Here is a 24,844-nt window from a genome sequence, read left to right on the forward strand (position 1 = left end):
AATACACTATATGTGCCACCATGTGTCTTACAAAACAACTTTAATTGCAAGTGATGACATTAGCATTTCTTACATCCAATATAAGAGCACAATGTCAGACTATCACATGCAAAGCAAATTACATAGCTTATTCCACTTGCAGTGCTATTTAGCTTGGTCATAAAGTGAAAATGGTTTTAGTTTCTGCACTCTGTAACAGGCACTGCATCGACATCGGGGTATTTCTTTTTTTGAATGTCAGTCATAACACATTCATATAACAAGTCTTGCCTTTAGGTCTGGTTTCTTTTCAGTTGATATTTAAGCATTTTTGGAGGGTGAAAGGAGACCACAGGACAACATAGCAGATCTCGAATATACACCCAGCTGGAAGTGATGTACAGTAACACAAACTTTTACAAGACATTTAATGTAGGAAACAAAACATCAGATAATGACATGTTCTTTTTTTTTCTTTTTTTTTTTATCAAAGATCATACCCGACTTCTTGTGAGCTGGATAAAACAATTCATTTCCAAAATACAATCACCTTGTCTGATATTAAAATTAATAACATAAGCAAAGTCAAAGTGCAGTGGCAACTTAAATCCATATAATGCTTTTGTAAGACTTTAAAGTTGGATGTCAAAAAAGTGCAGCTCTAGAGAAGCTTATCATTCTTTGCAGATAGACAACTGAACCTTCTTCAAATCATACACACTCCCGCGCTCACACACGACGTACACATTTTCGAAGTATCTTTCTTGAATGAATGGGAATACACTTAGCAATCGACTGCCAAAGTGCAAAAAGAAAGGAATGATTCAGCCAATGCCAATGATTGGTGCTTATCGCAGTGGCTGAACTAAATGCTTGAACTTTAAGATAATTCAAAAAGGAATGATTTCATCTCATCTTTTAAGTCTGATTTGGACATTACAGTTCCTTGATCATTTCATCCTCTTCAGAAACTTGGAGATGTGTTACATGAGCAGCACAAAAGACTGATATACTCTGTACAACTGTTGGGGGGGTGGAGGGGGGGGTGAAACTGCAATCTAAAAGCAAACTAGTCTACAGGATTTTAAGATTAACAGCCTTTCAGCAGAACCCATTCTTATTTTTCTGTTATGGAGGCTACAGAGTAACAAGCGGAGCAATTCTACGAGAGCGATGATGAAGAGAAACTTTTTGGACCAATATTATCCTTGCATTAAGAGATTGTCACAGTGTTACAATGGAATTAAACTTCATTAAGCAAGTTGGATTGAAAACAGGAATGCAGTTATTACTAATGTTACATAAGACGTCCCGTTACAGGCATACAATAGAGGAATGTAAAATATCCATATCAATGTATACATATACAGTTTTTTTTACTCTTCATGTACAAACAGATAAACAGCATCTATACCAACATACTTGACTAAAAGGAATTCAGTTGTTGGCTGCTATATAACACTCTTATTCACATGTTTACATTCTCCATATACCTTCACACAGACCACCAGCTGGTCAGTGCACTCCTGACCTGCCCACACATTTCATGGCTTTCGACAAATCAGCCATCAACACAAAACAACATGAGAGCCAATGGCACAGATTTCCATTTGATGAAATCCAGTAAGAGAGCAACGCATGACCCGCTGTAGCATGTTATGAATGAATGGGGAGGGTGGTGGAAGGGTGGGTTGCAGTTTATCTTCGGACAGAGCCGTGAAGTTCTTGGATGGAGCGAACATGCTCTTGCTCAGCACTCTATCTGTGACTGGAGCTGCCGGCGCAGGGTGAGGGTGCGCCGATGAAGCTGCTGCATTTGCTGCATGCGATCTCGTTGGCGGGCCAGGTTCTGGGGCATGGGGTAACGCTGGCAGCCGTACAGGAAACGATAGGGGATGCGGACATGGCAGGCGGTGGCTCGACAACGAGGCTGAGGCATGGGAGGCAGGAGCATCCAGCGCTTCCTCTCAGCACAGTAGCGGTACGCCTCCTTGCGGTACTGCTTGTCTACGTCGTCACTGTTCTTCCAACCTCCGATGATGAAGACATCCTCATCAAAATGGCAGATAGCTGCGCCCTCAATGCTGGTAACTTCTGGTGGCAGGCTTTCCAGGATCTCATCAGAGATGCGAACGCTGATCTTTTGTTTGGCAACCTCCTCCCGCACTGTGTAGCTCTTAGGGCAGCAGGAGGCCGTGTGGTAGAAGTTAGTGGAGGCCACAGCCATCTGGAAGATGCAATAGTTGTCAATAAGGGGAAGGGAGTCAACATCCTGCCACTGGCGGCTCTCTGTGTCATAGCGAGTGGTTACCGTCTTCAGTCCATCCTCGTTATCTGTGTCCACAGGTGTGCGTGCTGTAACGTACACATAGCGGTCCTCCACACTCACTGCTTTCACATCCCGCAGGATTTTAGGGGCAGACTCCAGATTGTGCCACTTGTCCTGCTCGGGCTCGTACACACTGACATCTTTGAAACCTGGACTGAAGTTTCCATGGCCACCGATGCTGTATAAGATATCCTTAATGCAGGTGAGGCCAAAGGAGTGCTTGCGTGTGGTCAGGTTGCTCACCTGCTCCCAGGTGTTGCGATTCGGGTTGTAACGTTCCACCGTCTTCGCAAAACCCGGCTCCATAGAACCAGCTACATATACGTGGGACTCCGTGGCGGCGATGGCGTGGCCGTCCAGGTGGTTGTGGATGTGCGGCAGGTTGACCCAACGGTCCTCGTAAATGAAGTAGCCCACACACTCGCTCAGGTAGTCCCCACCCTCTGACACACCTCCCACTACCATGATAACGTCCATGTTCTGGCCAAAGCGAGGCTGAAAGGAGGCCATGTGGGAAGACCAGAACTCCATATCAGCTGACTTAAGGTTCTCAAAGCGAATAGCGTGGCCCTCTACTGCCTCTGACACCAGCCGGAGACACGCCTCATTGGCGGCCACCAATTGCTCATTTTTCACCACCCTGGTCAGGTAGGTGGGTTTGATTTGGGGTAGTCTCAGGAGACGAAAAAGCTCCTCAAAGTAGCGGCTTCGCTCGTCTGGATTCTTCTGCACCCACTTGACCACAGCTTCAAACAACACCTCCTCAGAGTCCACTGTGATCTCTGCATCAGACAGCCAGTCACGGACCAGGTGAAAGGGCAGCGTGTAGAACTCCTCATCCTGGATGACCTTATGGAAGTTGCGGCGGATCATGTCTGCAGCCCGTAGAGCCAGCTGGTCCAGAGTGTACATGTGGGCTAAACTGTGCACCGCCACGCAGTTGGTCAAACTCAGCTTCTTCTTCAGGAACTCACCACAGAAATCCTTCAGCTGCACCAGGAGGAACCTGAAATAGAAGCAACAGAAAAGAAGTATAGGATGTCAGATGTTTAATTGGTAATAAAATTAAGTTTTGACTGGTTAAGCCAGGGCTAGCCAGTCTTGTTTTCTGCAACCAGAGCACAAAACAATCCTTTTGAGCAACCACAGAAGGCCTCATGCTTTGACTGTCAAAGTCACTGTCATGCCCTCCACCCCTCAAACACCCTCCTCTCTCACACACACACACAAAGAAAAATGTAATTGTAATCATACCTATCAGCTAGCTCCAACACTTCATGTACGTTGCAGGTGCTCACACGTATTTCCCCGGTGTACATATACTGGATGACACTCTCCACCGTCTCTGGATCCGGCCCCAGCTCTGAGCTCCATTCCTTCATCTCCACCCGTCCGGACAAGGACTCGGAGAACTGCCCACCCAGCAGAGGCGTGAAATAGTCGGTGGCTGCAGCCAGGACGGACCTGTGTGCAGAAAACTCACAGCTCTGGACGCTCCCGGTTGCCACCCCGCTGCTGAAGGCCAGCGTCACGTCGCAGAACAAGCCCTGCTTCCTCTGCTCGTTCTGCCGCCGAGACAGCTCCGAGCAGTGGGAGGAGGAGGTGAAGTCCTCGGCCTCTTCCGTGTCTCCGTCTCCGGCTAGGGCGCTGCTGGGTGTGCCGGTGCCGCCGCTGCCACCGCTCCTGGAGGAGTCGTCCGGGTTTGGGGCCGCCGCTGCCATTCTGCTGCCAGCGCTGGGGGTGAGCAGAGGTGGAGGAATGAAGCAAACTAGTGAAGGAGAGGAGGCGACATACGCAGCCACACATACATGATATGGAGTCAAAACAGAGAGAGCGGCGGAGAAGTGCGTTTCGTATTCGTCAGCTTTAAAATGCATGTAAAATCATGTTGCTCTGTTTTAAATGCAACGCAGATGTCAGTGTCATTCATTTAGTCTGAAACAAAAACAAAAGGTTGATTTTCTTGTTAAATAAGTGTTATAGACTGTTAACCGGGTTGGGGCAGATTATTAGTTACCCTATTCATACATAATGCAACTATTTCTATTATTAATTATTATTAAAATAATATAACGTATTATATTTGATTACTCTTTGATTACTAACAAATGTTTTAGCTCTTGGTGTAAGTGTGTATCCATTAAGCCCACCAAAATCTAAGTTCAAGTGTTTTTCATGGATGCTGACATGATTTATAAGCGCAATCATTTATTATAAAGTAAGATTTATCTGTCATTTGAAAATGTATGCATTAGTTCATGTAGATTTTGGGATATAATATATATAATAAAATATAATTTTATGAAAAAAGTCAAAAGTCTGCCATGGGTTTAATTGGTACTGTGCCACCATTTAAGCCCATGTGCCCACGTCATGATTTACTTACAGAATATGATAAAAAATATTGATTTCAAATTATTTTAAACAGCAATTGAACATGTTAAATATTTAAAAACAACTTAAAACAAGCCTTTCGGCGTCGTTTCCGGTGACAAATGAAGCGTTCGTTTTCCCAATACGAAACTTACTTCAGCTTGGTAAACACAGACAGGAACACTGACATGCGCAGTAGAGAAAGGCGTAACCGCGTCTGACGTCAACAGCCTTTAGTGCTGGTCTGAATCTGGATCATTGGTCTGGACCTGTGAGCTGCACACACGCTGCATTTAGACACAAACTCTGTTGCATATTCATTCAAGTCTGCAATTAATCAACAGCTTCATATTTCTCTGCATATATAACTTATTTATATTTATCATGGGTGTCAAAGAAGTGTACTCCCTTTTTTCTTATGGCCTAAAAACAGACATTACACTTTCACTAGAGCTCGTGATGACAGGTTTAACTTGTAATAACAGGATAGTCTATTTCATTTAGGTGTGCTAAAACATATGCATAATATGTCAAATGTACAATGGCATCATTCTGCTATTGTCATTATAATGAGGGTAAGACAACAATATAACGATATTTAGATAGCACTCCCTGAGGCATAAAAACACTTAAGACAATTTAATACACAAATAAAACATTAATAATCTATAAGGGCATTAAAGTGCAATATGCAATATAAAAAGGTGCAAACACAGCACACAGCAGCCATGCTTGTTGGAACAGTAGGACATATGTAAAAAAAAAAATCTAAAAAAGTTTAAGGCACACAGGTTATATTATTACACTAAAGGGTCTTGTAGTGAACTGTACTGAATTGTTCTGTACCAGGATGTGTTGGGTCACGGATGATGTAAATGCAAACATTATCATCATGTTATTTGTTACACCTGCGTTTGAAAACTTAAAATGTCACAGAGACATTTATATCCCTACATAGTTGCAGATTCTACATATGTAATAGCTGGAGACGATCTTAGTAGATATGTGTGTGCTGAATTGCAGATACGAAGATGTTCAGATATGGAGAGAGACATAAAATATTTTAAAGTCCTTAAATGTTGGAGTGACGTGATGCTGAGCATTCATTCAGTACAAAAAAAAAAGAGCCTAACATTTACTGGTGTTCCAAGTGTTGATTTTAGCTTCTCAAATTTGAGTATTTTATGGTTTTCCTTGGTTTTTATAATCCTTGTAAACTGCATACATTTGGGTATTGGACTGGGTTTTTGGAATGTCGGTCACACAAAACATGTAATTTGAATCACTCACATTTGGCTCGGGGAAATTTTTCACAACTTTTGGTCATTTCATAGACAAAATGATTAAAATAGAAAATAATTGTGAGCCCTAGTTCAAAGACAAATACCACTGCATTCTTACATTACATTAATTACATTTTATTTGACTCAATTACACAGTTATCGACACACAACAGATCAGCACGGAGGCACGTTCAATTCACATCGAAACAAACAAAAACATTGCAACAACACTGGTGAGGTCTCTGGTTGTCCACAGAATTCTTCTACAGTTGTGTAACATTCACAAAAAAATCAGGAGACTGGGTGAGGCCTGGCACACTGCTTTCTTTGTGGCCTCAGAAACAGATCATTTTTCTGTTAAAAGTATATTTTTATAAAGAATAGCAGTGAGATCTAAATCTAAAATCCAGATTGTCTAAAAAGTTACTCTGTTGGATACAAACATGACAATCTGGAAGGTCAATTTGCTTTCTTTTTTTTTCTTTTTCTTTTTTTAAAGATGACCCTTCTTTTCCAGTTTTCCTGTATTTGAATGGATTTTTGTTGAAATAGAAAGAAAGTCAGTGGGTAATAGATGGCACATGTTCAACATAAGGCGTGTAAAGACCTTTAAATGGCTTTACTCTAACAGAGAAATGGAACAATCTTAAATAATAATAGGACCTAATACATGAATTGTGAAAAAATATGTGAAAAAAACCTCTACTTATTAAAACTAACTCCTTTCTTGTAGTGCTGGGATTAGTGCATTGATGTTAATGTCACGACAGAAGACCTAAAAACAGTGAATATATATCTTTTTGTAGTCAGTTTCTCACAGAGGAAAGCACTATGCTAATGGTTTCCTGGGGCTTTCGGCAAAAATTCCCTTATCTGTTTAACTAATTAGGGAAAGAAAAAAAAATACATTTAATATTTGTTATAGCTTACATTTAAAACAGTGTCCAAAATACACCACATTTTCCACCAGATGACAGAGAATATTTCCCGGGAACAGCAAATGGCAAACGAATGCCAGGAATGACTCATAAAATGGTCCCATTAACAACAGTAAGCTGACTGCTGCTTCCTTTTTACCGCCATGTGAAAACATTATGGAAAAATCACGACATTCTCGTACCGTTTCCTTTTCACAATTAATACACCTATACATAAATAAAGCTCTGATCTACAGTATGTTCTCATATTATAGGCGTTATTGCACTACATGTTCACCCTGTGGAACAAGCTCATGATTCTCAAGTGGCACGATGGAGACAGCTGCACAGAGACACAACAGTCTGTGATACAGACACACATGCTGGGATTATACAGTGATGTAATGTTTTAAATAGCAGTAACTTTACTGCAGAAGCCACAAGAGTAGCAGTGGTAGTGTTGAACGCTTCAATAATCCATTTTAACTGCATTAATATATCATCAGACCTTGACTTTGTCTGACTGGAGCTTCACAGTTTAGCAGGTTTTCTTACTATTCACAGGACTGCAGCACTAACAGGTTTCCAAAACTAAAAATTTACTCTTGAAATACTCCCTTTTGATATTTGCCATTTATAGCTATACTAACAGTAATATCTTGCCTACATTATGCCACTGCTTTATGGTGGCAGATCATAGTATGGGCGGGGGTTTGACGAGTGGGTTGAGGAGACACTGGAGACAGAGGGCTGGCACTTCTCTGGTTTAGTCAGTTTGATTACATGGACATGTGTTCTGGGAGCACATAGGAGATGTCGTCCCAGGGGTGGCGATACAGACCCTGCTTCAGCCTCTTCTGGTCCAGGTAGTGTCCTGAGGAGATACAGAATGGAAGAATTGATTAGCATACAAGAAAGAGAGAGTGTTTGACATGTTGCATACTGTATCATATCAGAATCAACTCACCAATGAATCCCATGCTGCGTCCCAAGACGAAGATGCCATTCAAAGCTCCAATTTCCACAAACTCGTCAGCTTCATCCCTGTGGTGAGCACGAGAGAGAAGAATTTATGAATAATGAAAAAGACAGGTTTTAAATATGAGAGAACAGGTTTAAACTGTAAAGTATTTTTTGGCTTACCGTGTAAATCCACCACAAGTTCTGAGCAGATCCACAAAGGCCACACCAATGAAGCCATCCACATTCAGGATCAAGTTGGGTTTCTAATACAACAAAACCAACAGAGAGGGGTTTAAAAAAAAAAGGATTGTGGAATTTTAAAAAAAATGAGTGTGTCACTATTTAGTTAAGGCTGTAAAAAATAAAAATGAAGTATTAAGTCTTACTTTGGAGGTGGTGATCTTCTCTACATCTAGAGCGTAGTCCAGCAGCTGGGTGGAGGGAAAGTGCTGCTTCACAAAGTCCTTCAAGATCTGGACTCTCATGTCGGGATTGTTAATCTGAAGTGGTACAGAAAATTCATTTTTATTCAAAATCTTCCTCCTCCAATAAATCTTTTTTTTCCCCCCTCAAGAAATACCAACTAGTTTTTCTGATGACATTTATGCTCCCAGGGCAGTATTTGCAGTATAGTACAGTACTGTTCCTGATGTTCTTTAATAGTAGTGCTAAACTCTAATTTGACAGTAATTCTGCTGTTGATACACACATGCTAAGGAGTCGTGGTACTCACCGACTTGACTCTGTGCCCAATGCCCATGATCAGCTTTCCATCCTTTTTCATCTTGTTGACAAACTCCATTGGCAGCATGCCACTGTCAAATGCTTTGCTAAACTGCTTGGCTGCAGCATCCAGAGCACCACCAAAGCGGTCACCCTAAGAAAAAAAATATATATTACAGATGTTAAAATGGGATTTACTCATGATTGGACTTTTGCTGTCAGTAAATGCAGTTAATGAATTCTTGTTTCTTACGATGGTGAGGAGGCCAGATGTGAGGCTGGAGATGAGATCTTTGCCGGCTCGGGCACAAACGATAGTGTTGTGGGCACCAGAAACAGCAGGGCCGTGATCAGCGGTCACCATCAGGCACATCTCAATGAACTGACAAGCGTACCTGGGCAACCTACACACAAGGAATAATGGTTATGGGCTTCCTGGGTTTCTCAGGAGTTCATTTATCACAAAAACTGGGTAAAGAGTCTTACCTCCTCTGGAACCAAAGAAGCCCAAGAGTTCCTCCCAGACCTATTTCAGACTTGAAGACCTCAGTGATGGGCATGCCTGCATAGATGAGCTCCTGACCCCTCTCATCACAGATACTGGTCATAAAGGAAGCTGGTTTACGGATCAGACCCAACTCCTGCAGGGAAAACAGACGCAACAAGGAAAAAAGTCACTCAACTTGTTGTGTTTTAGCTGTATTAATATAAAAAACACACTAATATAGTTTGAAGTGTTTATTATTTATATCTGTCAACAATACTATTCACAGAACTGCAGCACTAACAGCTTTTTTAACAAGATTAATCCTAAGATCAATCGATAATGAAAATAATAATTTATTACAGATGTGCTGTACATTATTAAATGAAAATGTAATTTAATGATCTTATTAAAACTACTTATACTGAGTTATAAACCATTTATCAAGTGTTATGCTAAATAGGGAGATTTAAAAGAAAGCCTTTCCAGTGTGCTGGCATACTCACTCTTGCCCAAGAGTAATCCATTGGCACAGTGGGAGGAGGCATCTCTTCAGCTGGCTGGATGACTCCTTGGGTAACAAGGTCATCATATACAGATCTACATGGATGAAAAAGATACAAAAGCTAAGATGAGATCAATAATGATTACAAAAGAACACTGACAAACCCATCTGAAAATGATATCCTGAGCAATATTTTTGTTATTATGAATTAAAGGACTGAATGTGACTGACGTGATGACTTCTCCCAGCTCATCAAAGCTCTTGGGTACGAAGGCACCGGCCTCTTTCAGTGCCTGGTTCTTAGCCACTGCTGTCTCAGAAGCCTGGTTGGCACAAGCTCCTGCGTGGCCAAACTGGACCTAAGGGAAAAAAAGGTGCAACATGAGTCAGAAATGTCATGAAAAGAGTCTTTAAATCTCTCTCGATCTATAGCTGCTTGGCAGTGCCTGAAAAGCACCAGACTGCCCATCTGCCCTCTCACCTCTGAGGAAAACATGGTGGCACAGGTGCCAATACACCAGCACACCACTGGCTTTGTGATCCTGCCCTGTTTAATCGCCTGGCAGATCTTGTACTCCTCTGTGCCTCCGATCTGTAGAGGGTAGAGACAAACACAGGCTGTAGCAGTACAAATCAATAGCTGATTGAAGCTGCAGGTACCTCTGTTTGTGTGTGTGTGTGTGTGTGTGCGTGTGTAGTTAATTATTCACCTCTCCCAGTACAACAATCATCTTCACTCCAGGAGTGTCTTGGTAGCGCAGCACGTGGTCAGTAAACACAGAGCCTGGGTATCTGCAGAAAACTCCTTAATTAGACACCAATTCAAACCCACATGTTAATATACTGCAGATGAAATGGTCACATACCTGTCTCCACCAATGGCCACACCTTCAAAAACGCCATCAGTGGTGCGGGAGATTATGTTATTGAGTTCATTGGACATGCCGCCTGAGCGGGACACGTAGGCCACGCTGCCTGGACGATAGAGTTTGGAGGCGAGGATGTTATCAAGCATGCCTCCTGTGTTCCCGATCTTGAAACAGCCTGGTTTGATTCCTCCAACCTGGAGAAAAACAAAAACACAGAGATTTGCTGGTTTGCTAAGATAAAAAAAACACAGAGTGAAATACTGAGCAATATTGGGAGAAGTGAAGCAAGACTAACAGTTGCGGGTCCGATGATTGTGACACCTTTCTGATCGGCTGTCTTGATGATCTTCCTGGTGTGGGCTTCGGGGATGCCTTCTGCGATGATGGCAATGGTGTGAATCTGAAAGTAATTTACCCGAAAGGTTTAACTTTAAAACCTTTCTTTATTTTATAGCTTGCAGATGGCGCAGGAGGGACTTTTACCTGTGAGTACTGCATGGTCTCCATGGTGCTGTCAAAGGCTGAGCGCAGAGAGGCAAAGTTGATGAGCACATCCACATCTGGGTGTTTCTTAATGGCATCGCTCATGTTCTTATACACAGGGACGAGGATCTCTTTGTGGCCCCAGTAGAACTTCTGTTTGTGGTCTCCACTGGAATGAAGCAATGTAGAAAAGTGATGGTCACACAGTGAAAGGACTTCATTTATGAGGAGATTCCTAAATGTGTATTTAAGAGTTGTTTTACTGACAGTAAACCAAAGAAAACAAAAAGGATAGAGCGCCCTTACGTGAACGGGTAGACCATGGCTGCGACAGATGGCTCATCTCTGGAGCAGACGTAGTCAAAATCCATCATGCCCTGCACTGCCCTCGTCTGCATGCCCCACACTAGGGACTTTGTCTGTTTGCTGAAGAGGGTAGTTCCCTTGGCTAGGGGGGAAAAAAGCAGATGGAAACGGAAAACAAGGTCACTAAAATGGATATGATCTATAGACCCATTTCTTTCCTCTACTTCTCATGCACAAATATGCCATAGGCCAATTGTACAATAGTTCCCAGTGCTAAAATGTGACAGGCCATTCATGCCATCAGTAAATATAACACTGCTTTGATGCCTTATCTCAGCAGTACTTAAAAATGCTGTTTTAAAGATTGCACAGATTAGATGTAATTTTATCTGATCAGATCTGAACAGTGTCAACTTCCATTTTATTGAGTTAGGCCTGCAGGGACCTCTTGCTGTCCAAAGGGGGAGCTGTAATACCTAAGAACTCAACCATACATGATCACAATCCCTCCATCTCTCTATTATGCAACCCAGCAGTGGAACCATGTCTGAAAACACTTCAAAGCCTTCAAAGATTTCCCACTGTGTGTGTTTTCCCACCGATTGGAGCTCCAGTTTTGGCCTTCTTGGCTGGAGAGCTTTCAACTTTTGCTTTGTTTTCAGAGAAAGAAGCAGTTCTGCTGGATGCTGGAGTCTGGAAAATACAAGAACAACAATATTCATTAATTTTTTATTCAGCTACACACACACTACAAAAACCCCCGAAGTGTCTATGTTAACAAGGACAGGTCTGTTGAGTATTGGCCTGCTTTCACTGTTAAAACTGGCATAACAGTCGTCCGTTAAATGTCTTAAACTTGTTAAAACAGGCAAGCTTCAAACCCTCGGGTCATTATATAACATATCACTTGCACACGAGACACACAGTGATTCTGAGTGTTTCTGATTTTCTGTGTCATTGGCTACACCACAAGAGCTTTGTGAAGGATATCTACGTAGAGCTGTGTAATAGCCAAATTCTCTGTTGTAATCTTTCTATCATATACCTGCCTCTAAATTTGAAGTAAGTAGGCATATACACGTGTATGTGCACACAAGTACAGGCGAACACACTCACTGCACATTCTTAATGGATGCCTCGGGGCAGTCACCGTGCGTTCCTGACTCTGGTCTCACTATTTGAGTGAGAGCAGTCAACAGTGCCCTAAAATGCTTTCATACAAAAGAACCACTGGGCCTCTGATAACCTAACTGCATGGCCTGCTTCACTAAAAGGACAAGACAACAGTGACTTAAACAGAGGCTGTGGCATGCAAGTCTTCTGCTCACTCTGCCACTAAACTGTAGCACACTATTGGTGGATCTGATGATGTAAATTGACTGTGCGAGGAATCGACGCCACATCGTGACAGCCTATTTGTCTGCGTGGAGCCAGTATATGTCATACCGATGTGCTGCCGCTGGAGTTGAGGAGAAAGTTGGCAGTGTGGGCTGCAACAGGAGGCTGGTTGGGAATTGGCCGGTGGCCCAGTGCCATGCCAACAATGGCAGTCATGTGAGTTTCTGTGCCAAAGACATGAATGGGGATCCCAGTGGTCTTGCCTGTGGGGAGAATCAAATTAAGTGCGGTGCATGAAAGTCAGTAGGTGCTTGAAGACAAAAATGCACTCAAGATTAATTTCAAAACATATCAAAAAAGAACATACCGACTTCTCCCATCACTCGGAGACCTTCCTGGTAGTTGGGACCTCCACGGCGGACAAAAATGGTGACCTCATGCTCCTTAAGTGGCACCTGGTAGTCTCTAATGGCTCGAACAATTCCCTAACAAGGAAAAGGAAAAGCTAAGTGAAGAACTTCAACATTTAGTAAGTATGTATTGAGCCTATTACAAAAAAAGTGCTTCTCTACCTTAAATGTTGCTGCAACATTTGTGAAGTTTGCAATGCTCCCCCCAATGATCAGTACTTTTCCTGAAAGCATAGTTATAATAGAAACCTTATATTAGAGGGGGAAAAAAATACTTTCAGTACACACAGAAGGTTATCATGAAGCAGTTTTCCTACCGTCATGGTGCTTCTGTCTGGTCATCAGAGACAGGATGGTCTTGGCGTAGTCGTAGGTCTGCTGTTCGCTTGGTGCTCCTGAATACTCCCCATAGTTGGCCAGCTCGTCAACCCCACCCAGGTCACAGATAGTGTCACTAGGAGGAGAGGTATACATCCGTCACCCACAGAGAGGAAAAAGCGATAGTAATAGCAGCTATCTATTTCCTGTCCTGGGATACTGGATTTTTGGGAGGTAGCACCACTGTAATGATCAATGTTCCTTTGTTTGAGCTGTAGTTAAAAAAAGTCAGATTATTCAGACCCTGAACACTAAACTCTAGGATGTACTTAAAACACTAAATGTACTGTAAACAAATACAACTTAATAGTGCACGGAGGGAATAATTAGTCACAGCTGAGATATCTGCTTGTCATGCTTTACACCCCTGACAGACGGCGGACACACCGCTCATTCCTCCAGACTCTCACTAAAACAGCAACATCTAAGAATCCAATTTAGCAGGCAGCTGAACAGGCAGAGTCTGAGCAGCTGCACCATCGACCAAAACGCTGCATCGCTGGCATGAAACTATACCTAATTATGTATAGTGCAATCAAAACAATATAAATATAACCCAAGCGAAGAGACATTTTAAGCAACCAGAAGAAACATTTAGCTTGATTATAAAGACACGACTGCTGGTGTCTTATTTATTCAGGGTCTGTTTTATGTAGTTTGGTCCCGGTCTGACATTGTGACTAAGTACCTGTACACCACTGATGCACCTCCTCCTGCCACCATGGTCCAGATCCTGCCCTGGGGGTTGAGCAGGGTCAGTTTGAGGCTGGCACCACTCTTGGCATCGAGGTCGGCGATGTAAGCCTCCTGAACAAGACGAAGAAAAAGGTCATTGAAGAGGTGAGAGAATAGTTAAATGAATGTTGAGGAGGCGGGGGGGGGGGGGGGGGGGTTATATTGTGTGTTTGATTAAGAGCATTAATCAGAGCTAGACCTAAACAAGCACCACTTCATGTAGCTCCAATTCATCATTTGTGCTTGGATTCATTTTTAAAGCGCTTGTAATTGGAAATATTACATAAACATTAAGATGGATACTAGATGCAATGTACATGAGTGGTTGTTTGTGAAAGCCAGGGCCACAGCTGGTGGCTGAGTGTAAAAAGCTTCCAATCAAAGACACCCGCTGTCCCTTTCCTCCACTCTACACTCACAGCAGCCCAATTAGACCGACCCGTCTGGTACACAGACACTCTGTCTCAAACAAGAACCTGCAAGCACCAGCCATAAATAGAAAAAGTCCAAAGTATACAGAAGCTGAACAGCCAAGTTCCTTTATTTTTAACCAGATTATGTTTATTATTGTCATGCAGGTGAATTCATGTGTATATTATTCAATAGTCAGATACTTACCAGCTCTATTTTTTTTCCCCCAGTATGAACTTAAGAGGAAGAGCAGGTTCATTTAGATTTTTAGAGATGGGTTTTAAATCTCAGTTAGGAGTCATACCCTTTTTTTGTCATATTTATTTCTTTAGTTTAAAGCAGCAGTCATTTGTTACATTTGTTATTTGTAAATTTAAAGTTGCCCATTGACCAATTAATGTAATAAATAACTTTATTTTAACAGTAAATCATGATTGGATATTTTATGAATGTAGAATTTTACAGTTGAGCTATGAAATTGAGGTTTTCTACAATAAATGTAGTGATAATCTGATTTAAAGGCCCCCCTCTAAGATTTATCATTTTACATCCTATGTTTTCCCTCTTTGGAGGACATCATCAGCTATTTGACACTGACAGACTGAAACCTGATGCTTTGCTAGTTTTCTCTCCCCCAGTCCTCCCTCACCTCAGGATAGGCCTCCCTGCCGAATGGGGGAGGGAACTCCACATTGCCCCACTTGGCCTTGCAGAGGTAGTCCGCTGTGGCATCAATCTTTGCTGCCATGTCCAGCACGTAAACTCCTTTTTTTGTTACCACTGAGAGAAGAAAAAAAAAAGAAGTGTGTTAGGATCTATACTACAACACACGCCCGCATGCTGAGATTCACAATGTTAACAGAGGGTCTGATCTTTAAATAGACTATGGGACTACAGGCACAGGTGACCCATAACTTTCCTGCTGTCCCTGCAGGAGGTGGTCGGCATGGGGAAGTGAAGGCGGGGGCGTGGGAGGGTTGTTACTATAGGACATCAAAGCAGGGAGAATAAGTCTCAGCAGCCCCAGCCTCATCCACAGGAACAGCTGCCATGGGGCATGTACTGGTGCCTAATTACTCTATTATAAACACACACACTGCCATCATCAAACAGCAAGTGCATGCATTATTCACTTATTTCCTTCCTCAGTGTTGAAAACGTGGCAAAATCAACTTCTGGCTCTTGGTTTCAAGACGCCGGTTTATAATAAATCGATGTTTTCCTCCCCAGTTTCCTTTTGATGTTTCCTTTTCGATCTCATAATCCGATAACATATTTATGAATGTGTTGCAATTAAGGAAATTCATCATCATGATTTCCTGTTCAGACCAAACACATCCTGTAATGAAGGATTCAAAAAAAGAAGGAAAGAAAGAAAGGAAAGAAAGAAAGAAAAGAAAACCTACCCAGTGGGTTGATCTCCAGGTATGTGAAGAACAGGTCTTCATACAGGTTGAAGAGCCCAATAATGAAGCTGGCCAGGACCCTGTAGAGAGATGACATTTAACATTACATCTTAGGACCTGCTGCTTCAGCCCCTGAATTAACTGGGGATGTCTGCTTACTGCCATTACATCACCAGCAGTTAATGCAATAATACAAAATAAAAAAATTAATGTAATGTTTAATAGCATTTAAATTCATCTTAACTGCATATACAGTTTGCTTCATGTTCATCTACACCTTTTGTTTTCTTATATCCATGTGGTTAAATCTCCTTAATTCTTATCTGTATGTTTTTATACTGCTTTTATGCTTTTTGGCTATCATCTATGTGACTAATGGCTCCACACCCAAGTTTCCTTAGAATAATAAAAGTTGAGGTTAAAAGTATTCTTAAAGCATTACTGGACGTCATTTGGTTTAAATGACAGGATATGTACAATATGCTGTTTCATATACAGGCTATTCAATACGATTTCCCTCTATGACTTACTGAGGGTAAAAATAAAAATAAACACAATTCCCACATTATTCAGTCCATGACAAACTACAGGCGATATCAATGAAGGATTGTTAAGACAGAGCTGGACAGGAAACAGTCCACCTGTAAATTAGCTTCATGGAGCTCTGCTGTAGAGAATGCCAAATCTAATTTGTTTTCTCCTTCACATGTCAAAACAGGGCAGTGAAGAGTGTGTGGTTGCTGGAGGAGGAGGAGGAGGAGGAGGGAGGCAGGCAGTATTTTGCTCTCCTCCCCTGCCTGTCAGTCGTGCAGGCAGCTTGGAGCCTTTGTAACCACGTCAGCCTTTTGTCAGGACTGTGGCTGGCCCCTGGGACAGGCTCCTGTGTGACTCAGCTTCCCATGTCTGCATCTGATGGAAGGAAAACTGGCCAAGTGCTGCTTTTGTTTTCAGAGGGGGTGGTGGGGGGTGGGGTACGGGGGTGAGGAGGTTAGCCAGGGGGTTTGGCAGAGTGATTTCTGGGGCGTCTTCCTCAATGTCAGCCAAGACAGTGAGAGTTCAGGCCAGACGAGCATCACTGGAAAGATGGATAGCAGGGGTTGGAACGGGTGAGCCACTGTATCACACCCATCAAAATAAATGGACGTGCTCTGAATGTAGCTGCAGTGTTCAAAACAGCTGGAGGGAGGTGGGGGGGGGGGGGGGGGGGGGTGAAGCCTGATCGAAGAAAGGCGAAGCGGAGGAGGGAGTTTGTCATTTCTCTAATGGAAACAAACAGCCCCTCTCCTCCCCCCACTTACACCGCAATATCAGAGTGCTCTCTCTGTCTTTTATTTGTGTGCCAGTTTTGTTTTACACTGTCAGTCGGGGGTTTAATTATGTAATGGAATATCTCTACTTTTAGTAGCATTGAGCCACTTCTATGTAAAGTTGGTGATAAAGTAGACGCATAAATTAATGTCGAAAATCATGATTGACTGTTTGGAAAAGCAAATCACTGGCAGTTTGCACATTTCCATATCTAATCTTGTCTTATTCAAAATATCTTGGTTATGCTGTCGAGATTGTTCAGAGTATCTATATTCGAGTCTGCAGTTTTGAGGATGATGTATTTGTCTTCTTTCTTTTATTTTATGCAGCATTGTTGAATAAAAACCTCTCTGACTCTTTGCAAACAGTTAACACCGTAAGTTACTACACTGCTTTGCAATAGACTCTATAAGTATTATAGTCCCAATATTGTGTCCACTCACACTCTCAATCATTGACAGAGAGCTGAATCTCTACAAAAGGCACTCCCAATTATTTTACCCCTTCAAACTCACTCTTTCTTATCATTGGGAACATTGGTCAGCAGCTCCTTCTTCACCGAGTCAGCGCTGATCTTTTCATCCACACCAATTAGCAGCTTCTTCGCCTTGGCATCCACGTCTCCTACATCCACCCCTCCCTCGTGGTGAAAAAGCACGTAGTCCCCCTCCCTGGTAGCATAGATGCACACGTAGAACTCCTCTTCCTAGATAAAAAGGAGCAATAAAACATGTCAGTGTATAAATAATAATAAAACTCATATCTGGCTTGAATCATTAACTACGCATAATGATTCATTTACCTGTTTATGTGGGACAAACGGCTCGATGAGGAAGTTCTTGAGAATACCTTTAGCTTTTCCCACCTGAGGAGAAAAAAAATATTATCATAAAATCCTACAAAAGTAAAAAAAAAGACACCAACATTTATCTCTTAAATTAAAATACAATATAAAAATAACACAGGGCCCCAACTTGGGACAGGTGCACTGGTGTTTCAAAATGGGAAAAAAAGGCGACAGGTTTTCAAGAAGGAAAACGAAAATGTCAGATATTACTGTAGGCAAAGTCCCGCTAACACTGCCACAGCTCATTTGTTGAAGCTGTCACCATTCCTTTGTTAAAGGCCAACAGGCACAAAGTAACCAGGGACTGGCTCAGAGCAGCCAGCCGGAGAGAACAGAAAAATTAATAAATAAATAAAAAGGAGAAAAGAGAGAGAGAGAGAGGGGGAGTTGTCATTTTGAAGAGATGGGAATAAAAGAATTGAAAAACCCACAGGGGGCTCAGACCAATTCAGATAAATTGACGCTTCCATTACAGTCTCACAGAGAAAAAGAGAGGTATTATTGTTCTGAATGTAATTTGTATATGAATGACTCCATTTAATCCAATTTTGGTAACATGATTACACAAGATATCAAACAGTCTTTCAATAAAGTGAAGCGATGTGGACGACTGCAGCAGAGAACAGAAGTGAGCAAACTGTAAATTCGATATGAAAGGAAGTGACAGGATATGATTAAAATGATCTGTTGTCACTGGTCTCTGACATGTTCCTCAAAACAGTGTGACCTTGATGATTTCTCTACAACAAGCTCACCAATAGAGGGGGAACAAAAATACATATGTTTTCATACTTCTATTTAAACTCCATTAAATTACATTTTAGACAGCATGAAAGATAATATAACCTAACAAGCTGAAACAGAGTAGCTGTGGCTTTATTTATTTTTATTTACTGCCACCAGCAGCTGTGGACAGTTTCATTTCATCTGTGAAAAGCTACGTCTACGCCATCTCAGTGCTGCAACACCCACTAACGCTCTTCTTTCGATGCTTTATGAGCCATCCTAGTCTCTTCATAACTTCTTGCTTTATGAGGCAAAGCGGCGGCGTCTCTATGACACAGTGATGAATCTTTTGTGTCATGGTTATGCTGACTGGATAGATGGACTGACTGTTTATTCAGTGGTAGCGCTCGCTTCAGCTGACTGGACTGATTTACTACCAGTTGTGGACTGTACTCAAGCAATGTGGGCAGCTGTTTAGACAAACACACACATCAGGCAAACCCCCCCTACCCGAAAAACATACACACAAAATGCACCAATGCAAAAAATCAAAAAGGAGGGTGAAGGAAAGGGCAACAGAAGGAGGGTCTGAATTAAGCCCCGGAGTAATATTGATTGAAGGAGTACACACTCTCAAACAGGAGGGTGGGTGGATGTAATTGGCTAGGGAGACAACAGAGAGGTAGAGGGGGGATGACGTACTGTAGCTTCTCTCATGAGGCGGGGTTTCAGCCACTCTTTGACGCCGTTCAGGTCCAGGTTGATGCCGACCAGGCCAAGCTTCCCTCGTCTCTTGATCAGCTGGTCCGGCTTCACCACCAGCCTCTGCGGGAGGAAGAGGAAAATGTTGGTATTATATCAGCAGGACCAACAGGCTTCTTTTTTGTTCTTTTTATGTTTTATTTTTATTCAGAACACCTATAATTACCTGCAATCTGACTGAATACATATTTAAAAGTGTGTAAATCTGAAGAAAATACAATGTTGTGTTGCTGTGTTTCTAGGCATGATTTCTCAAGACATAATAATTATGTGCTGAAAATCAACCAAGTGACGATGTTCATTAATTATATCTGTTATGAAAATGTCATTTCACATCTGTTCACTGCTCTTGATTCATTCTCTTTACTTTAACATCAGACATCATTTCTGTTTCAAAGCAAACATTTTGAAATCAAAACACGAAAGACAAATCCAACACAGAAAAGTTACAAGATGTCACTCAGAGAAAAATCTGAGTCCATCAGCAAATCCCAGATTCCCCCAATGATACACATAACAAAAGAGAAAGTTGAGCTGAACATTATTTAAGAATAAATCCCTTGTGCATCATCATTCCCATCTGACGTAAACGCAAAATTACATCCAACAAACCCCCCCCCCGCCTCCTCCTCTTCCTCCTCCCCTCACCGGCTTCATCTCACTTAGGAGTCAGATAAAGCCAATGACTTATGACAGTGGAGCCATTAGTATCTGGGTGCTTGCCAGTGAGCAGAGGATGAGAGGGCCGAGGGTGAAAGTTAATGTAATTTTCTAATCAATTCTACTGCAGCACGTATCTCCGTGTATCTGCCCTCTACATCCTTCTCATTCCTTCCAGATAAAAACCTTCAGCCGTGAGGGGAGAGCCAGGGGGGGATGAGGTTTTTATCCTGCAAGATGAGTCATGCTGTAATTAAATTAACTTTTATTATTACGGTCTGTCTACCTGCTACTGCGTTGCTATGGAGGAGAAGTAAATGGAGGACTGTAAGGATTCCTAATTCCTTCCCTAGTTAACCCCTGACCTCCTTGAGGACAGGACGGGAAAGTGAGATTTTCTCTCTCGTTTTTTGTCAATTAAGAGCAGAAAATAGCGGAGTAGTTTCCATCTCCTGCATTTACTTCACTTAATTTCCACTAACAAGGTAACAGAGCCGCTGGATCTCTCTGCTGGCTGTGATGTCAGCTAACAAGCGCCAAGAGACCACTCTGCTGCCAGCCTAAGTAATTGTCTCCATAAAGAGCAGATCATTTTCCACCAGCTTAGGCGAGGCTCTGCTTTCGACATTTATGGCTTATACAGTAAATTTGTGGTCCTGTTCACACAGCTAAAGAAAATCTTACTTCATCACCCAAATGCATTTTTTTGTCACACCTGGTTCTCAGAGCTCATTTCGTACGGTCTCACCTCCGTGAGCAGCCACGGGTGCTCTTGAGCCAGTCGGTCAAAGTCGGTCTGAGCGGTCACGGAGGCATAGTGGAACCTGTTCTGGACAGCCGCCGACGTGCAGATGTGTTTGTAGAGGAACTCCTTTCCCGTCTGTTCGGAGATGGCTTTGGCCGACATGACTGCTTAGGCTAGAGTGGCCTAAGAGATGGATGATAGAGAGATGGAGAGAAGATTAAGAGATGTGGAAAGACAGATGAAGGTAAGGCAGATACAGGTGATAGACAGAGACAAGTTTAAAGGGCAATGTGGTTCTACTGCTCTCTGAATAAATAAAACGATCTCCTTGATGAATGAGGAAAGAAAAAACAACATTTCAGCTTCCTCTGCTGTCAAAACTGTCAAGAAAAGGTCTGACAGATTCCTATTTGTATTTACCACAGGGCCAAATCAAAAAACAGAACAAAAACTGCCTGATTTAACACAATTTACTGCACAGGATTAAGAGAGACGGCTAGAAAAATGGGATTACACACTAAGTGCAGATTCAGGTCTTTTGTCCCTTTTGCACAGTCACACTTTCTGTTCGTCTCACGCTGAGTCCAGCTACGCAGCAAACAGTGAAGCCAGTGAAGCTAAATCTAACCCAATCAGCCTCGGTTTATTTGACCTGCACACTAATGACATAATAGGCACTTATATGCCACTCAAACAATCAGATTCTTGCTGGAGCTACAGCAGCGTGGTGTGTGTGAGTGTGTGTGTGTGTGTGTGTATATAGAGTGAAATAACCAGACTCCACTAGTGACCTATTATTACCAGCACTGAAGAGCAACATACAAACATCCAGTGATAAAGATTTTTATTGATTTTTTGGGAGGCAGGTATGGACTACTTCTCTTTACCGGCACAAGTTGACGGAAGTAAAATAAAAAATAAAAAAATCATTAAGCCTTAGCAATAAACTTTATTGCTAAAATAAAAAGGGAGAGGTTGTTGTGATCTTTACTCTTTGTTCAATTAGGTCACCAAACATCTGATATTCACTAATTTCTCACAGCACCAGCTTCCCTCTGGAGATGTAACGGCACAGTATCGAGCCGTAGTCATGGAAATAGAGCTGCAATGATTAATCAATGGATAGACATTTTTTTCCCCAGCTATTTTGATTGATCATTTTGAATAAAAAAGCTAAAATTATCTGGTTCCAGCTTCTTAAATGTCAATATTTCTGGTTTGGTTAGTAGCCTGTGATAGTAAACTGAATATCTTTGGGTTGTCGACTGCTTTTAGAGACCTTTTAGGTTATTTTCTGACATTTTATAAACCAAATGACTAATTGACTAATTGAGAACATAATTGTTATTTGCAGCCCTACGTGTAACCGAATGAACTGATACAGTATGAACAGTCATGTGGATCATTCTTACAGCTACATTCTTTTCTTCTACTGTTGAGATACTTTTATCTTTCTAGATTTAGACACATAACACAAGAAGAATTGAATCATTTTGTTCAATGATAAGTCCACAATAGCAATACTTTGGTGTAGACAGTAACACTGACTGAAGCCACCGCTGATAGGTGTCGCTCCCTTTCTACACGAGGAACACAACATCAAGCGAGTATATCACGTTCTTCCTGAAGAAACCTGTTAAGATGTGAATTTACAGGAAGATTGAAATTTAATGCAGTAACTTTTTAACATTTACAGCACATCTATCTCACCTGTTATGTCTTCGGATTCAATCACCGATATTAAAATACACGAGGGTGGAACCAGTGAGCAGACGGTTATTTCAGTTTTATCCATTTAGTCTGATCTGCTATAATCTCAGATCAAACACAAACAGGAGTCTGGATGAAGCTGGAGAAGTTACATGTAAGTGTCCTGGTGTGTTCCTACAGGATATTTGATGAAACACTCCCTGTTACACACACTAAACCAAACACCAGATTGCAACAGATGATCCTGCTGTAGTCCTGAAAGGCAAATAACTTCTTCTTACTCCAAAATCAAATATCAACAATGTTGAGAAATGGGACTATTTCAGGCTCAACTAATTACCATTTATTTCAAGTCAACCATAATGAGTCGTGCAACCTTGCAGAGGTGGAGTAACAGCTCTGCCTGTTTCCACTGCGAGGTTCATTAAGCTGAAAGCCCTGATGTTGGCTCAAACAGGACTCTCTGCTCTGTACTCTGTACTGCGGACCTGGCAGCCATTCCTTAAAGGGATTAATGGGACTGTCATGAACCTTTTTACACTATTGATCAACGCTGTCCCTGAGTCACCACGGAGCTGGTTTCAGGCCAAACAAACATGGGTTATCCAAAGCCCATCCAGGTGCCATGTATCATCCACTTTCTGGGCTGTCAAAACTATTAAATATCACTGCTCTATAACAACAATAACACCGGTCCTGATGATGCACAATTACATCTGAAAACAGGGGATGATGATGGATGACTGAGGGAGGAGGAGGAGGAGGAGGAGGGGTGCAATATCAGACAGAAATCTAAGTCAGCACAAGTGTTCACTAAAATCAAACATTACGCTGAAAAAGGTTAAAATAATGTAAAATAATGTAAAATAAAGCCTAATTCTCACTTTTAAACTGACCTACTTACTGACACCAAAGAGTGTGACTCACTTTCTTGGAGAACAAGGATTCATTCATTTAGCAAACCGGTCAGACAGCAATGCTTCTTCTCCTTCTTTTTTTTTTTTTTTATCTTTTAATGGCACCTCGTCGTTACAAAGAAACTTGAAGTGAGCAGGAGAACAGGTTTCATGTGTTAGAGTGAGCAGTTCAACTTGTTTTAATCTTTTTTTTTTTGTGAGAGAGAAAAAAGAAAACAGACACTGGAGAGAAACACACAGAGAGAGAGAGTTAAAGGAAGCAGCAGGGTAAAAAAAAAAAAAAAAAAAGGATAGATAAATACTCACCTTTAAAAAAAAAAGAGTTCTTCCTTTGAAAGCTGTATCAGGGGTTTGAGGTTGGATGTGAGTTGTCTTGTGCAGCTCCACTCTCTGTGCCTGTGGGGACCAGTGGTGCCGAGGAGAGACGCTTCCTGTGAATTTTGTCTCCATCGCCCATCTGCCGATAGGCTTGGCTGATGTTTCTCGCCCTCTGATTGGCTCATTCCACACCATGCTCTATTGCTGCATTCAGGGATTGTAGGAATTCTTCGGCACGACTCATTGGGACAAGTCGGAGGTAGGCTTTTTTTTTTTTTTTTAATATGGTGAGGTGAATGTGGGTGCGTTAGTTAACGTGCTTAGACAAGTAATTAAGTAGTAGTAGTTGTTGTAGTGTGTATTCAGTCATCACAACACAACAAATAAAAAAGTACTTACAGTATATAATAAGTATGATTGTAAATAACAGCATATGATGTTAATGAGTGAAAAGGTATATGCCTATCCTACATATAATCCCACATTAAATTAAGCTACCCACCAAAAAAATGATAAGGAAATAAAGAGGAAAAACAAAATCACCATTTATCACCATCCTCCTCCTCTTCATCATCATTGTTTTCATTATTATTAGTATGGGTTCTATTTTATCAGACTACACAATTATAAAAGAAAAAAACTGTTCTGTTAATTTCTCGTTTTAATTAAAAAAAAGTAAATTATTGTTAGCTTGTGTAGGTGACACTTCAAAATGACACCTCCTATTCATTGAAGCCAAAATAGCTCCTCGCACCATTAAAAATGCCGCCAAGAAATAAGCTTCATTAATAAAAGTGCACTTGTTTGTACTGGGTTTTGATTAAAACACAATAGAAGTTTCCAGTAACTCTACGTAAGATGACTTTACAGAAAAGAAAACACGTGGGTGTCAGAGAGCACCTGAACGTATCATAAGTTTCCTCACAAAAGCTCCCACGTACCACTCCAGGAGAAAACAG

General features: G+C 41.8%; 2 protein-coding genes across 2 annotated transcripts; both read right to left on the bottom strand.

Moving 5' to 3' along the window:
* Positions 1-132: 132 nt before the first annotated feature.
* LOC128378568 (kelch-like protein 11) lies at positions 133-4,120 on the bottom strand. Its single transcript, XM_053338131.1, has 2 exons — positions 3,563-4,120; positions 133-3,314 (listed from the first exon to the last, which is right to left on the bottom strand). The coding sequence occupies exons 1-2, from the start codon at positions 4,027-4,029 to the stop codon at positions 1,730-1,732; spliced, it is 2,052 nt and encodes a 683-aa protein (XP_053194106.1). The 5' UTR covers positions 4,030-4,120; the 3' UTR covers positions 133-1,729.
* Positions 4,121-6,083: 1,963 nt separating this feature from the next.
* Positions 6,084-23,987, bottom strand: aclya (ATP citrate lyase a). The gene is made up of 28 exons (XM_053337910.1): positions 23,874-23,987; positions 20,944-21,123; positions 19,476-19,598; positions 18,003-18,065; positions 17,716-17,906; positions 15,893-15,972; positions 15,136-15,266; positions 14,029-14,147; positions 13,280-13,416; positions 13,125-13,186; positions 12,920-13,037; positions 12,661-12,815; positions 11,814-11,907; positions 11,215-11,356; positions 10,909-11,077; positions 10,721-10,825; positions 10,423-10,619; positions 10,267-10,348; positions 10,038-10,148; positions 9,788-9,915; positions 9,558-9,651; positions 9,054-9,208; positions 8,821-8,971; positions 8,578-8,721; positions 8,231-8,344; positions 8,025-8,107; positions 7,849-7,925; positions 6,084-7,755 (listed from the first exon to the last, which is right to left on the bottom strand). The coding sequence occupies exons 2-28, from the start codon at positions 21,100-21,102 to the stop codon at positions 7,661-7,663; spliced, it is 3,279 nt and encodes a 1,092-aa protein (XP_053193885.1). The 5' UTR covers positions 21,103-21,123; positions 23,874-23,987; the 3' UTR covers positions 6,084-7,660.
* Between the last annotated feature and the right edge of the window lie 857 nt (positions 23,988-24,844).

The sequence above is a fragment of the Scomber japonicus genome, chromosome 18 (genome assembly GCF_027409825.1).
Source record: "Scomber japonicus isolate fScoJap1 chromosome 18, fScoJap1.pri, whole genome shotgun sequence".
Taxonomy (NCBI): domain Eukaryota; kingdom Metazoa; phylum Chordata; class Actinopteri; order Scombriformes; family Scombridae; genus Scomber; species Scomber japonicus.

Bases quoted from the DNA above. Each gene is read 5' to 3' on its own strand.
- LOC128378568 (XM_053338131.1), bottom strand. From the start codon at position 4,029: ATGGCAGCGGCGGCCCCAAACCCGGACGACTCCTCCAGGAGCGGTGGC. The intron at 3,315-3,562 runs GTATGATTACAA...CTTCTATTTCAG, and splicing joins GTGTTGGAGCTAGCTGATAG to GTTCCTCCTGGTGCAGCTGA.
- aclya (XM_053337910.1), bottom strand. From the start codon at position 21,102: ATGTCGGCCAAAGCCATCTCCGAACAGACGGGAAAGGAGTTCCTCTAC. The intron at 19,599-20,943 runs GTGAGACCGTAC...TTCCTCCCGCAG, and splicing joins ACCCGTGGCTGCTCACGGAG to AGGCTGGTGGTGAAGCCGGA. The intron at 9,652-9,787 runs GTCAGTCACATT...TCATCCATGTAG, and splicing joins GAGCTGGGAGAAGTCATCAC to ATCTGTATATGATGACCTTG.